The following is a 15,049-nucleotide window of genomic DNA, read 5'->3' as shown; positions in this document are numbered from 1 at the left end:
GAAGATTTGAGATCGGTCTATAGTTGCTTAATATGGTCTTATCCAGATTGCTCTTTTTCAGGAGGGGCTTGACAACTGCAGTTTTCAGGGAGTTTGGAAAACTACCAGAGAGAAGTGAGGCATTTACCACTTCTAGAAGATCTGCTTCTAAACTGTTTAACACACTTTTGAAAAATGATGTGGGAAGTGTGTCAAGAGCGCAGGTTGATGTTTTAAGGTGCTGTACGGTTTCTTCCAAAATTTTGCCATCAATTTCTTTGAAATCAAACAAAGTTACTACTTTCTCAGGTGGTCTGATCTGTCTGACCCCAGTGCAACTCAAGGATGTGCTGATCACCTTTCTGATATTATTGATTTTCTCAGCGAAGAAAGAAGCAAACTCACTGCACTTGCTGTCTGAGAGCATTTCACTGGGAATCTGGCTTGGGGGGTTTGTCAGTCTCTCTACAGTAGCAAAAAGAGTGCGTGTGTTGTTTAAATTACTGTTAATAATATTTGAGAAGAAAGTCTGTCTAGCTTTGCCTAGCTCCATATTAAAAGCATGGATGCTGTCTTTGTAAATGTTATAATGGACTACAAGTTTAGCCTTCCACCACATGCGCTCTGCTTTTCTGCATTGTCTTTTCATATTTTGCTCTGCTGTTGAGTTTCTCCAAGGTGCTATTGTACAACAGACCAATTTAATTAAGCAGAATAACTTTTTATATATTTGGTTGACTGTGTTTTATTTTAATAACGAACAGGCTGTGATGTCAAGTTAGCAATGCCAGAAGTGAACTGATAATAGCCTAGATGTTGTGTGAGCGAGCAATGCGCCGGCGCCATCACTTGGATTTGTTGCTCAGTAGGGGAAATAACTTAATATTCTGTCATTTAATACTCTGTCATTCCAAACAGTAAAAATTTTATTTTTATTTGTGTACATTCAAAATGACTACAAAATGTCATGCCTTTGAAAAATAAAGAAAACCAAAATTAACCAAAATAGAGTGAATAGCCTTCTGACATGCCTAATTTTCAAAGTCAACATTTAGATTATTTGAAGTAAAATGCATTATATAGTCACTTAGGAATAAAACACAGCGTGGTTCATGATAAAAAAATAAAAATGTGACTTTACAGTTCGGAAAATAGGAAAATAGCAAACCCCTGACACTTGAGAACTGCTGGTCTACACAGAAGAAATCCCTGTCTAGTCTATTCCCCAGTACGGGTTGTGTCGAGGCATTCATTAGTCTGGTTGATGGAAAACATTTGAAAAAGAAACAATTCCCATAGCCTACTTCACACTGGAAGTTGAGGTTTTCACTGAGGCTAAATGCAGAAGTGGGCATTAACAGAATTCATTGCATTTAATCAGATAAAAGTTGGTTTAACAGAATATAAAATGTTTTCTTTAGGAGATCATGGAAGTCATTTTTATCAGGGATGCATTTCGATTTATTGGCTAGCTTGCTGTTTTTTTCCCACTAACTGCACATGTGCTGCACTGTTTGTGAATTGGGGTTATATATATGTTATATATGGGGTTATATTGGGTTATTGGGGTTACATTATCCTTTTCATTTTTGAATATTTGATTTAAATGGTGTTTGCAGTAACACATTAAATAAGTGCAATTTGTATGTCTTTTATCAAACTTATTCTGAATAGCTTGTGTTTTGCTTTTCATTGCTTAGGCTGTGAGAAGGGTTAAAACAACAAACATGGTAAATGTGAAGGTTACCAGCATCTTTCCTTTTTCAAAACATGTTTTTATTGGACACTGTTCTGCTTTTGCACTGTTCTGCAACTACATGAAACTCCTCCTTGACCTCTGAGTAAAGCAGGTGTAACAAGTAGAACAGCTAAAACTGAAAGCAGAAACATACAAGAGCTTCACATCGGAAAGGAAAGAGGCTGAAAAGGCAGCATAAACCAGCAGGATATTTTCATGGTAAGTACAAGTTTAAAGGCAAATGGCTTTTCTGCTGTGTCTTGTGTCTTTCAATGGATAAATTATGTGAATTTTCCTAATTTATAAACTATGTATTGACAGGACTATTATCTTTCTGGATAGAAAGAAGAGTGACGCTGCTTCTAAAATGAGTCTCAATGAGAAAACAGAGGAGGGATGTTCTCAGTCCCGGAGATCTCCTGAACCCAGCCGTGTGACTGTGAAGAGTGACGCATCCATGGATAATCCTTTTGAGTTCAGTGATAAACCAGTGACCACTGATCCTATGTGAGTATAAACACGTTAGATAAAGTTAATTACTGCTAAGATATTAGTTCATGTGTAAACATTCATTACAATATATACACAGAGGGATTACATTTTCTAACTTAAATTTTCATTCTGTATAAATATCAAATCTATGGAAGAACCTCAATTATATCTAGTGAAACCAATATATGGCATTATGCATTGTGGGAATTAACAACAGATATTTGAGTCATTACCAGAGATGGAGACTTCTGAACATGAAATCCTCAACCATCAATGTCATGTAATTCTTTAAATGTGCAGGTTATTATATGCCTACAGTACATCATTAATCTACAGTAGACCTATGTAGGCAGAGGAGGAAAGTATAACTATTCGTTGCTGACGAGTTAATATTTCAGTGTAATGGTACTATTATTGGTATAAATACTATAAATCATAGTGCTATTAGGCTATGAAAACAAATATAGGGAATGCATATGTATACAGTAGGCTATGCTATACATTATGTGCAAAAATGGTTATAAAATATAAACAGTACATTCTAAAACAAAAACTGATTGCTTACTATTTTAAAGCAGAAGCTAAAATCTCTAAATTAAAAATGTAATTCATCTGAACATACATCAGTTACAATTGTCAATTTACAGTTACCGTTCTCATAAAAATACAATTTATTACTGTACATTAAGAATTTTAAATCTATATTTAATGTCCAACAATTGCTTCATCCAAATGCATAAGTCATAATTATTGCACTTTCTATCTGTTGTGCTCTGCCTGTTTGATGCGCCTGTATCTGTGAAGTACACAATCATTTCTATTTTGCATAAACACTTGCCCTGACAGCGAGTGAATCTCTGTTAATGCTTGTGATTCACTCGCTGTCAGGGAAAATGTTTATGCAAAATAGAAATGCTTTTGAAAATTTCAATAATTTACAGATAAAGATACCTGCAAACTGCTAAAATATATATTTTTTTACAGTGAAGGTGTTTGATCTTAATAATTCAGGAATTACCTGTAATATATATGTTACCGGCAAAGTGTGTAATCCGTAATGTATTTTTTGCAAAAAACATCAGGAATTCTATACATTGCCGGAATTTCACACTTTGCCGGTAACACACACACACACACACACACACACACACACACACACACACACATACAGGTGCTGGTCATAAAATTAGAATATCATCAAAAAGTTGATTTATTTCAAGAATTCAACTTAACAGGTGAAACTAATATATTATATAGATTTATTACTTGCAAAGTGAGATATTTCAAGCCTTTATTTGTTATAATTTTGATGATTATGGCTTACAGCTTATGAAACCCACAAAATCAAAATCCCAGAAAATTAGAATATTACATGAAATCACACAGTAATTACACAGTGATACCATGGTCACTGAACCAGGTTTTGGTTCTTTTGTCAGTGTGTGCAGGTGCAAATCCTGCTGGAAAATGAAGGAAGCATGAAGTGCTCTGGAAATGTCCTGGTAGACGGCTGCGTTGACTCTGGATTTAATAAAGCACAGTGGACCAAAATTCCTCTTTTCTGATGAGAGCAAATTTTGCATCTCATTTGGAAACCAAGGTCCCAGAGTCTGGAGGAAGAATGGAGATGCACACATTCCAAGATGCTTGAAGTCCAGTGTGAAGTTTCCACAGTCTGTGTTGGTTTGGGGAGCCATGTCATCGGCTGGTGTTGGTCCACTGTGCTGTCCACTCAACGCAGCCGTCTACCAGGACATTTTCAGAGCACTTCATGCTTCCTTCAGCAGACAAGCTTTATGGAGATGCTGACTTCATTTTCCAGATTTGCACCTGCCCACACTGCCAAAAGAACCAAAGCCTGGTTCAGTGACCATGGTATCACTGTGTAATTACTGTGTGATTTCATGTAATATACTAATTTTCTGGGATTTTGATTTTGTGGGTTTCATAAGCTGTAAGCCATAATCATCAAAATTATAACAAATAAAGGCTTGAAATATCTCACTTTGCATGTAATGAGATAATATATTAGTTTCACCTGTTAAGTTGAATTCTTGAAATAAATCAACTTTTTGATGATATTCTAATTTTATGACCAGCACCTGTATGTATGTATGTATATATATATATATATATATATATATATATATATATATATATATATATATATATTCTTTTTTATTTGATTTTTTTTACTTTAATTTTATGTTTGTTTGTTTTTTGTGTTTTTTTGGCTGCCAGTCATTCAACTGTTTTATCACTTAAAGGGATAGGTCATTTGAGTAAATCATGGGGTAATTTTCATTTTTGGGAGAACTATCAAACAGAAAAAAATACTGTATAAAAAATAAAGTAAATTGTCTGTATAAAAAAGTGAATTGCTGTAATTTGTCATTTATCCTCTGGGGTCTGAGGTGTTTTCTGGGCCCTGGAGGTGTTCTGACATCCCCTGACATTTGTGCTTATTTCTGTTAATTATAACATTTTCATGGCTAAAGTGTGATTACACTGTATTCAGCACAAACGCTGCTACAATAATATGTGAGCAGCATGCATGTACAATTTTGTAGTTATGAGAAAATTATGTTTTTGTGAAGTTTTTGAAATATCTGTCAATCGGTCCATAAAACCCATACTGCATATTTGTATATATATTTGTATCTTGTAGCCTACACTGTAAAATATTGCTGTAAAAAAACAGCTAAATTCTGATAGTAACATACAATTTTCCATTAAAACAGTAATATATCATAGAAACCAATGCATTCTGGATAATATTTATCAGTTTCAAGAAAATAGCCTACAGAAATATACCGTGAATTTACAGCGCTCAAAGTCGACACTCAGAGGCTGTGTTTCAAATCACACCCTATACCCTCATTCACTATTCCCTACATTAGTTCACTAATATAGTCCACTTGACAGAGTGAATGAAAAGAAGTGAGTGAATTCAGAAACTGAATTCGGCAGCCATCGGCGGTCTCCGCTCCTTTGCTGTTCGACCTCCTCAGCACCGCGATCCCCATCAGCAGCGAGAGCTCTCTGACAGCGTGTCCCTCCTTACTCCAGGGCTTCGGCACCAATGTAGCATTCAGAAACTTTAATATATAAATAAACAAACACAAAACGAAAGTAAAGGAGGCAGCTGTTCACGGATGCTGCACACACATAAACAAAACATAACATAAAAGTCCAGGCCTGGACCTCTCTCGTCCTTCTCTGTCGTCACTACTCTTTTAATGCTTAAGAAGCTCCTCTGTGAGAGATAAGAGACCGGTGCAGCCCACAGGTGGTATTCATCAGTAATCACGCCACCGGCCTCGTGCCGTTCTCTCACAGCCCTCTGCCTTGTTCTATGTAGTAGTTCTATGTCCGTTTAGTTTTATTTGTATTTTGGTTCTGTTTTGGCTGTGTTCCTGATAATTTTTAGTCTCCCTGGTAGTTAATTAGTCCCTGCACCTGTTCTGTTTTACCTTGATTACTCCCCTGTGAATTTAGCCCTCAGTTTCCTTTGTTTCATTGTCCTGTATCGTTCCTGGTTATGTATTAGTTTGCTCCTGTGATCTCTTGTATGTTACTTTGCGGATTAATAAAGTGTTTGTTTGGATTCTCCGGCCTCCTGCGATTACTACAGCCACTACTCATGATAGGTGCATTCCAGTAATTCAATATAACTAGTACTGTAATGCCCTTTTGTTTGTTTGTTTTTGTCAGTATAAGCAGGTGGAACAGACAGAGATCGGAGTCTGTAAGGAGTAAAAACTCTATGGAAGAACACATTAGATTCAGCGATGGACCAGTGCAGACAGTCAAATACATGCTCAAAACCAACATAAAGATCAAGTATGAGAGATTATTTGAGGGAACCAAACTCCAAGAGAATGAAACCCTCCTGAACAGGATCTACACACAGCTCTACATCATAGAGGGAGAGAGAGAAGGAGTGAATGAAGAACATGAGGTTTTACAGATGGAGAAAACAGCCAGAACACGACACTCACAAGACACTCCAATCTACTGCAATGACATCTTTAAAGCCTCACCTAAACCAGGATGTGAGGAGAAAGAGCAGATCAAGACTGTTCTTACTAAAGGCATCGCTGGAATCGGGAAAAGTGTTTCTGTGCAGAAGTTCATTCTGGACTGGGCAGAGGGAAAAGCCAATCAGGATGTAGATTTAATGTTTGTGCTTCCATTTCGAGAGCTGAACTTGATCCGAGATCATCAGTACAGTCTTCACAGACTTCTGCTGGACTTTCATCCTGAACTTCAAGATCTGGACCCAAAGATTTACGAGCAGTGTAAAGTTGTGTTCATCTTTGATGGTCTGGATGAAAGCAGAATCACACTGATGTTTTCAGATGATCAGACAGTTTCTGATGTGACTGAGACTTCATCAGTGGGTGTGTTGATGTCAAACCTCATGAAAGGAGATCTGCTTCCCTCTGCTCACATCTGGATCACCTCCAGACCAGCAACAGCCAATCAGATCCCCTCCAAATACATCCACCGTCTGACAGAGATTCAGGGATTCAATGAGCCTCAGAAGGAGGAATATTTCAGGAAGAGAATCAGTGATGAGCATCAAGCCAGCAGAATCATCTTACACATCAGAAGAGCAAGAAGCCTCAACATCATGTGCCACATACCCGTCTTCTGCTGGATCTCCTCCACTGTGCTTCAGAAGCTCCTGGAAGAAGATCTGAGTGCAGAAATCCCTCAAACTCTGACTGAAATGTACATCCACTTCCTGCTGATTCAGATCAACAAGAGGAATCAGAAGTATGAAGAGAGAGATCCAGAGAAACTCCTGCAGTCCAACAGAGAAGTGATTGTGAAACTTGCTGAACTGGCTTTCAAACAGCTGATGAAGGGCAATGTGATGTTCTATGAGAAGGACCTGTTTGAGAGCGGCATAGACGTCAATGATGCCTCAGTGCTTTCTGTGATTTGCACTGAGATCTTTAAGGAGGAATCTGTGATTCATCAGCGGAAAGTCTACAGCTTCATTCATCTGAGCGTTCAGGAGTTTCTCGCTGCCTTCTATGTGTTTTACTTTCATGTAAGTACAACTATGGAGGGACTGAAAATTTTTGCTTCAGTACAAAAATTGCTTAAAGGTGCAGTAGATGATGCCATTGAGAGTGAGAATGGACACCTGGATCTGTTCCTGCGGTTCCTGCTGGGCGTCTCACTGGAGTCCAATCAGAGACTCTTACAGGATCTACTGACACACACAGAGAACAGCTCAGAGAGCATCAGGAGAACCACACAGTACATTAAAGAGAAAATCAAAGATGGACATGGTCTCTTCACTGAAAGATCCATCAATCTGTTCCTCTGTCTGCTGGAAGTCAAAGATCAGACTCTGTCCAGAGAGATTCAGGAGTTTGTGAAATCAGACAAACACTCAGAGAAGAAACTCTCTCCTGCTCACTGCTCAACAATCGCCTACATGCTTCAGATGTCAGAGGAGGTGCTGGATGAGCTGGACCTCAAGAAATACAACACATCAGATGAGGGTAGAAGAAGACTGATACCAGCTGTGATCAACTGCCGGAAAGCCCTGTGAGTGTTTAATAATATATTACATTGAAAAGTTTCAGAATATAAACACTGAAAATACAATATACAAAATTGTTGTGATAACATATACATCTTAAGTATATTTTGATTATTTAAAAAAAAAAGCGTTTTTACAAAATGATGCTGATATTATTGAACTCCTAATTGTAGAATGCAGTTAAAAATATATAAATCTCATATCTTTCAGTCTTGCTGGCTGTAACCTCACTGCTCAGTGTTGTGAGAGTTTGTCATCAGCTCTTCAATCCTCCTCTGACCTGAGAGAGCTGGATCTGAGTAACAATGACCTGCAGGATTCAGGAGTGAAACTGCTCTCTGATGGACTGAAGAGTCCAAGATGTCTGCTGGAGATACTCAGGTTTGACTTTTACATTGAGTCATTCATGGTGGTTCCCTACTGGCTTTAAAACAACCCGTTTACTGTTGATGTGTGTCTGTAGATGATCTGACTGTGTGTCTGTAGGTTGTCTGGCTGTATGATGACAGAGGAAGGCTGTGGTTATGTGTCTTCAGCTCTGAGTTCAAACCCCTCACACCTGAGAGAGCTGGATCTGAGCTACAATCACCCAGGACAATCAGGAGTCAAGCTGCTCTCTGAGAAACTGAATGATCCAAACTGCTCACTGCAGATACTCAAGTATGTGGGGTACAAGATAAGAAGTGAAATAATTGAATTCAGAGCTTTTAATCAAACTTTGCTTTGAAAGTAAAATCCTTAATACTTCTGGTTCTTCCGATCTCTGCATTGTAGCAATTAAATCCATATTTTAACTCGCAAAATGTATTTGCACCATTTTCTTTATTGCAGTTTTTACATATTTATAGTAAAAGTTCAATATCTGTAATAAGTGCTTGCTGAAAATACAACTAAAACATTGAGTATGTTAGTTAGAATATATGGATTGGGTTATTAAGAATTTGAAGATGGTAGAGATACTCATGTACTGTTATTTATTGGTTGCAGAGTTACTAAATGCAAACAATTTACAACTAAATATTATATTATTTGTTTTACAGTTATATGCATATATCAAATCCGTTTTAGCTCCTTCGGCTGTTCACTAGGAGCTCAAAAAGACTGCAGAATATTTCCTGTAAAGATGTTTACAGGGGTCTGAAGATATCAAGATATAAAAAATCTCAAGACATTGAGACATACGTCTCTGTGAAGCTGCTTCAATATGTATTGAGAGATGTGCTATACAAATAAATATGACTTGACTTTATATCAATAGTCTGTATGTGAATATCTATTCAAACTACTCACAATTGGTTTTGTCTGTATGTTTGTGTGTCTTTTTTAGTTTGGATCATGGAGGACCCTTCAGGATAAAATCAGGACTACAAAAGTGTAGGTTCTTTTTCTAACACACTCTTGCACATTTAAAAAACAAAACAAATGAGATTAATAAACTTTTTATCTCTCTTCTTGTGTTCAGATGCCTGTGATCTCACACTGGATCCAAACACAGCAAACACTCATCTCATCCTGTCTGAAGAGAACAGAAAGATCACATATGTGGAAGAGCATCAGCCGTATCCTGATCATCCAGAGAGATTTGCTGATATTCCTCAGGTTCTGTGTCGAGAGAGTCTGACTGGACGTTGTTACTGGGAAGTTAAATGGGGCCTTGGGGATGATGAACGGGGCTCCTGGGCTCGTGTAGCAGTGGTTTATAAAGGAATCAGCAGGGAAAAAGGGACTGTCTGTAAGTTTGGATACAATGACAAATCCTGGTGTCTTTTTTGCACTTGTGATGGATTCACTCTCTGGCACAATAATGTGTGCAATAACATAACCCGTATACTACATTCTAAGAGAGTAGGAGTGTATCTGGACGTGTCGGCCGGCACTCTGTCCTTCTACAGTGTCTCTGGCACACACACACTTACACACTTACACACATTAAACACCGAATTCACTGAACCCCTCTATGCTGGATTTAAGGTTTTTAAGTCTGAACTGTCTCTGTGTCAGATTTAACAAACAAAGACTTAAATTCCAAAGTAGACTGAGTACAGATTTAATGGAGTAGAGTGGTAACACTGTTTCCTTTCTCATGCAAGTTGCACACGGATGATTATGCACGTTCACACTGGCATGGGGACAGTTCTCAGAAAGTAATTCTGTTATGATAAAAGCATCTAATTAAAAAAAAAAACATTTCTATACTCTATTTAATTATCTGTCAGTTCATTAGGAGCTGAAATGTAATTGTATTTATTTAAAACTTTTGATTGTAAAATGGCCTGGGAGGATGTTGTGAAAAAACAAGAATATTATAAATGGCAAGTTTTAATATATGGAAACAAGTCACTAAACATTTCCACTCCCTCCACCCTGAATTTAATTTATTTATTGTCTGCAAGAATCATGCCACCACTTTGTAAAAAACTATGTACAAATCATTGTGGATGTCTTATTTATTTACATTCATGTTAATTCACTTTAATCTATTTTCATACATTTATTTAATATTACTTTTAATTGTTAATTAACTTAAAATAGAATAGAATCAGCAATTAAAAGTAATTACTCTTATTCTCTCTAATTTGGCCTGATTCGGGGGGCAGATCACTGGATCACAGTGACTCTCTCACTTCTTCTCTTATAGGACAGATGGAAGGGAGCTGAGAGGATTTTAAAAGTTATAAATACACACAAAATGAACAGTGGTATTACTTTGCCTAATGCAAATTAAGGTTACAGCGATAGGTTGTTAGTGCTTTCAAAATTTGTCAATGAAATAATGTAAGCACATAATTAGTAAATGAAAAATGTAGTACATGTAAAATTTAAAAATGTTGTAAAACATGAATGGTTAAAACACTATATTAAATAATAAAAGAAAGAAATGTGAATTAAAGATCATACATGTCTTTATTGAGTCAGCACTGTCATGTAATTTTAATTTACAATACAATTGTAGACATGCAGTTTGTTTCATTTTATAATTTTCACATGGTAACACTTTAAAATACGGATCCTTCGTTAATGAATAACTACACAGGAACAAATGAGTAACACAATATTAACAATCTAGTAACTACAGTTAACTAACAAGTAACTCTGATTAATGAATTAGTAAGTAATAGCACACAGATTTAAGTGGTAGTTCACTATTAACTAATCAATAACTACTATTTTTTAATACTTCACAGAGAACTACTGAATTTTTTTACAGATTTAAGTGTTAGTTCACTAATAACTAATCAATAACTACTATTTTTCAATACTTCCCAGAGAAATAATGAAAAAAATTCACAATTCATGCAAAACTAATTAATAACTAATGCAGGACAAATTACTAGCACTAGATTAACATTACTGCTAGATACTGTACACTAATTATAAATATGTAATAGCGTAGCAGACTTATGATTTGGGAAAGCTGTCAATAATTAGCCTATGCACTGCTGTCTTTTAAACTAAATAATTTTTAAGAATTGTTTTTATAAATGCACTTGTCTGGAACACTTACCCTGTGGCCGATTTTCCGGCATTCCTCTGGACTGGCTTTGAATAACTAGACTCATCATGGTGAGTACTGGAACATACTGAGTCATCAGCCATCCAAATACCAGTTATTTTATTATAGCTTGAGTCATTTGAGACACTTGAGTCATTACTAGTTAGTTAACATGATCTTCACTTTAGAATACGGATCCAAATAGGGGTATGTAGTAACACTTGAGTCATTACTAGTTAGTTAACATGATCTTCACTTTAGAATACGGATCCAAATAGGGGTATGTAGTAACACTTGAGTCATTACTAGTTAGTTAACATGATCTTCACTTTAGAATACGGATCCAAATAATTAGTAGTTCCTATAGAGGTATGTAGTAACACTTGAGTCATTACTAGTTAGTTAACATGATCTTCACTTTAGAATACGGATCCAAATAATTAGTAGTTCCTATAGAGGTATGCATTAACACTTGAGTCATTACTAGTTATCATGATTCCATGCTGTAGTTACTAATGAAGAGCCAACCCGAAAGGGTAGAATCATCTAATCATTCACAGGATATATATACACACACATATTTATATATATATATATGAACAAAGAGACATACATAAAAACAATTTTGAGAGGTAGGTTAAATAATAAAATAACTGGTATTTGGATGGCTGATGACTCAGTATGTTCCAGTACTCACCATGATGAGTCTAGTTATTCAAAGCCAGTCCAGAGGAATGCCGGAAAATCGGCCACAGGGTAAGTGTTCCAGACAAGTGCATTTATAAAAACAATTCTTAAAAATTATTTAGTTTATGAATAGTTCTCTAAAAGACAGCAGTGCATAGGCTAATTATTGACAGCTTTCCCAAATCATAAGTCTGCTACGCTACTACATATTGATAATTAGTGTACAGTATCTAGCAGTAATGTTCATCTAGTGCTAGTAATTTTTCCTGCATTAGTTATTAAGTTTTGCATGAATTGTGAATTTTTTTCATTACTTCTCTGGGAAGTATTAAAAAATTGTAGTTATTGATTAGTTATTAGTGAACTACCACTTAAATCTGTAAAAAAATTCAGTAGTTCTCTGGGAAGTATTAAAAAATAGTAGTTATTGATTAGTTAATAGTGAACTACCACTTAAATCTGTGTGCTATTACTTACTAATTCGTTAATCAGAGTTACTTGTTAGTTAACTGTAGTTACTAGATTGTTAACATTGTGTTACTCATTTGTTCCTGTGTAGTTATTCATTAACGAAGGATCCGTATTTTAAAGTGTTACCTTTCACATTAATAAATGTAGCACCTTATATACTGTTGGCCTGTTGTCAGCATAAAAAGTAATACATATAAATGTTCTTTTAAATGAACGTTAAATGAACGTATGTTGTCTGTTTACAGTGAAACTGTTCTGCTAGAAAGGTTTAAAGAGTGAGGGCATCGTTTCAGGGTTACGAACACACTGACTCTGACTGGCACTGTGTGTATGACAGTCTTTACTCTTCTAGAGATACTCTGTGTGAAGAAACTCCAGCAGCTTTCATCTCTTGACTGTAGAGAGGAGACACACTATTTCATATGACACAAAAATACAGCAGAGGACATACAGATAAGGTTTGGAAATCAGAGAGATATTCAGCAGCTCTTCATGCTTCAGATGTCAGAGAGTGTATAAGTGTCACATGAGGCCGGTGAAACCATAATAAGAGCTGTGGTTTGAGCAATGCTTGAGCAAGTCACTGAAAGTTACTGAGATCCTTCCGTTTTCTCAGGATTGTGTGTGAGACAAAAGTGCATTAACCGGTTCCTCCAAATGTACCGTTACGGCAATGTTTTTATTGCAAATATGCAGTGTTTTGTGTCCTGTATCCATCACACAGTTCAGTCTGACAAAACCCCAGATCAAACTATATGTACTTTCAGTTTGCTCATTAATTAATGAACTGTAAGAGGCATTCAATTAATTTGATCACTTTTGTTCCCATGCATCTTTACAGTGAATATGACTTTATGTGTACACAATTTTATGTGAATGAAGAAAGGAAGATGATATGAATGTTAACATTAGACATAGAGATAACAACAGTGTTTTAGCAGCATTTTTTGAACTCTATCAGATTGGACTGGATTGTGCTTAGAATATCTTCGACTTCTTATGATCATGTTGTCGACTTAATATGTTGTTTCAAAATCTACATGTTGAAGAATCAGACGTTTGCACTTCAACTGTTTGACCAGTAGATGACCATTAGAAGTTTCCGTAATGAACTGACACCACTCAGTTACAGAGTTCTGGACTCTGTCAATATAAGATCTCAAACTAAAACTGATGCACATCTAAATGGAAATAACATCACAACATTTATTTCCATCAAGAGGTGCATCAGTTTTGGTCAGGATCTTGTATGGACAATGCAAGAGTCCAGCGCTCTGTAAAGTCTCCTCCAGCACATCCCAAAGACTTTCAATGAATTTAAGCTCTGGATTCAGAGCTTTCACAATTTGAGCCTGATGAATCTTGACATTGTCATCCTGGAATATGGCCATGATTTGTCTTCCTAGATGGTTGTTTAAGAAATGAAAAGCTACACACTCCATCAATTAGGGTTAGAAGAGCTGTTGCCAAACATATAATTAAAACATATAATAATCACTGCAATAATGATACAATCATAGACTCTTAAGGATTTGACTATTTAAATCCAAACAGCGATTATATGTTTTGGCCGGCCAGTGTGTGTATAAAACATAGTTCTAATCTGTGGCGACTCAGTCTGTCTTGTGTAGCCTCAAAACAGGTAGATTCAGAAATCATCAGGGGTTATTTTATGGAGAAGTGACAATACGCTAAAAAATAAAGAAACTGAGATGTATTTATTTGGGTTCCCACTTATATAAACATTATGATCAATGAAAGAGCAGATAAACAAGCTAAACAAGCCTTAAAGGGATAGTTCACTTTAAAATGAAAATTCTGTCATCATATACTCACCCTCAAGTTGTTTCAAACCTGTATGAATTTCTTTCTTCTGCTGAACAGAAAGGAAGATATTTAGAAGAATGTCAGTAACCAGACAGTTTTAGATACCATTGACTTCCATAGTATTTCTTCCTACTATGGAAGTCAATGGTATCTAAAACTGTCTGGTTACTGACATTCTTCTAAATATCTTCCTTTCTGTTCAGCAGAAGAAAGAAATTCATACAGGTTTGAAACAACATGAGGGTGAGTATATGATGACAGAATTTTCATTTTTCGCTAGAGTATCCCTTTAATAATAAACATTAAACAAATGGTTATGCAGAGGTGCCATTAAAAAAATACAAACTTGATCATCATGGAAAATAGATTATGACCATAACCAAATGATGGAGATATATACAAAATGATGATTCATTTACACTAAAAGGAACTGTGGAATATAGACGTTTTCTGGCGTTCAGTCACTGAATATGTATATATATATATAAAAAAATTCCATCACTGAGTGTTAATTGCATTAATTCCAACAGATGCCTTTTTATACAGCAGTGGGCGAGTACTTGACTCTTGTGTGCTGTTTCAAACAAGCCTGTATTTCAAAGATCATGTTGTAAATCTATACAATAAGGTCTTTACATTATTTAATGCATTAGCTAACGTAAAACTAACAATGAACAATATATTATTACAGCATTTAATAACCATTGTTAATGTTAGTTAATAAAAATGTTCAATTTCATTTAGTTCACAGTGCATTAAATGACTTCAGGAAAGATGTCAATTAAACAACAATAAATCT

At 35.9% G+C, this 15,049-nt stretch overlaps 1 protein-coding gene across 1 annotated transcript; it reads left to right on the top strand.

The window, feature by feature from the left end:
* Positions 1–2,044: 2,044 nt before the first annotated feature.
* LOC311286332 (NACHT, LRR and PYD domains-containing protein 3-like) lies at positions 2,045–10,637 on the top strand. The gene is made up of 6 exons (XM_084402500.1): positions 2,045–2,224; positions 5,924–7,777; positions 7,983–8,153; positions 8,259–8,432; positions 9,100–9,146; positions 9,235–10,637. The coding sequence occupies exons 1-6, from the start codon at positions 2,085–2,087 to the stop codon at positions 9,777–9,779; spliced, it is 2,931 nt and encodes a 976-aa protein (XP_084258626.1). The 5' UTR covers positions 2,045–2,084; the 3' UTR covers positions 9,780–10,637.
* The last annotated feature ends 4,412 nt before the right edge of the window (positions 10,638–15,049 follow it).

Source organism: Rutilus rutilus (assembly GCF_951802725.1).
Source record: "Rutilus rutilus genome assembly, chromosome: 2".
Taxonomy (NCBI): domain Eukaryota; kingdom Metazoa; phylum Chordata; class Actinopteri; order Cypriniformes; family Leuciscidae; genus Rutilus; species Rutilus rutilus.
This window is presented reverse-complemented; position numbering and strand designations above follow the sequence as displayed.

Excerpts from the sequence above, each read along its gene's own strand:
- LOC311286332 (XM_084402500.1), top strand. The coding sequence starts at position 2,085 with ATGAGTCTCAATGAGAAAACAGAGGAGGGATGTTCTCAGTCCCGGAGA. Across the intron at positions 8,154-8,258 it reads TGTCTGCTGGAGATACTCAG|GTTGTCTGGCTGTATGATGA; the intron begins GTTTGACTTTTA and ends GTGTGTCTGTAG. Across the intron at positions 9,147-9,234 it reads AAAATCAGGACTACAAAAGT|ATGCCTGTGATCTCACACTG; the intron begins GTAGGTTCTTTT and ends TCTTGTGTTCAG.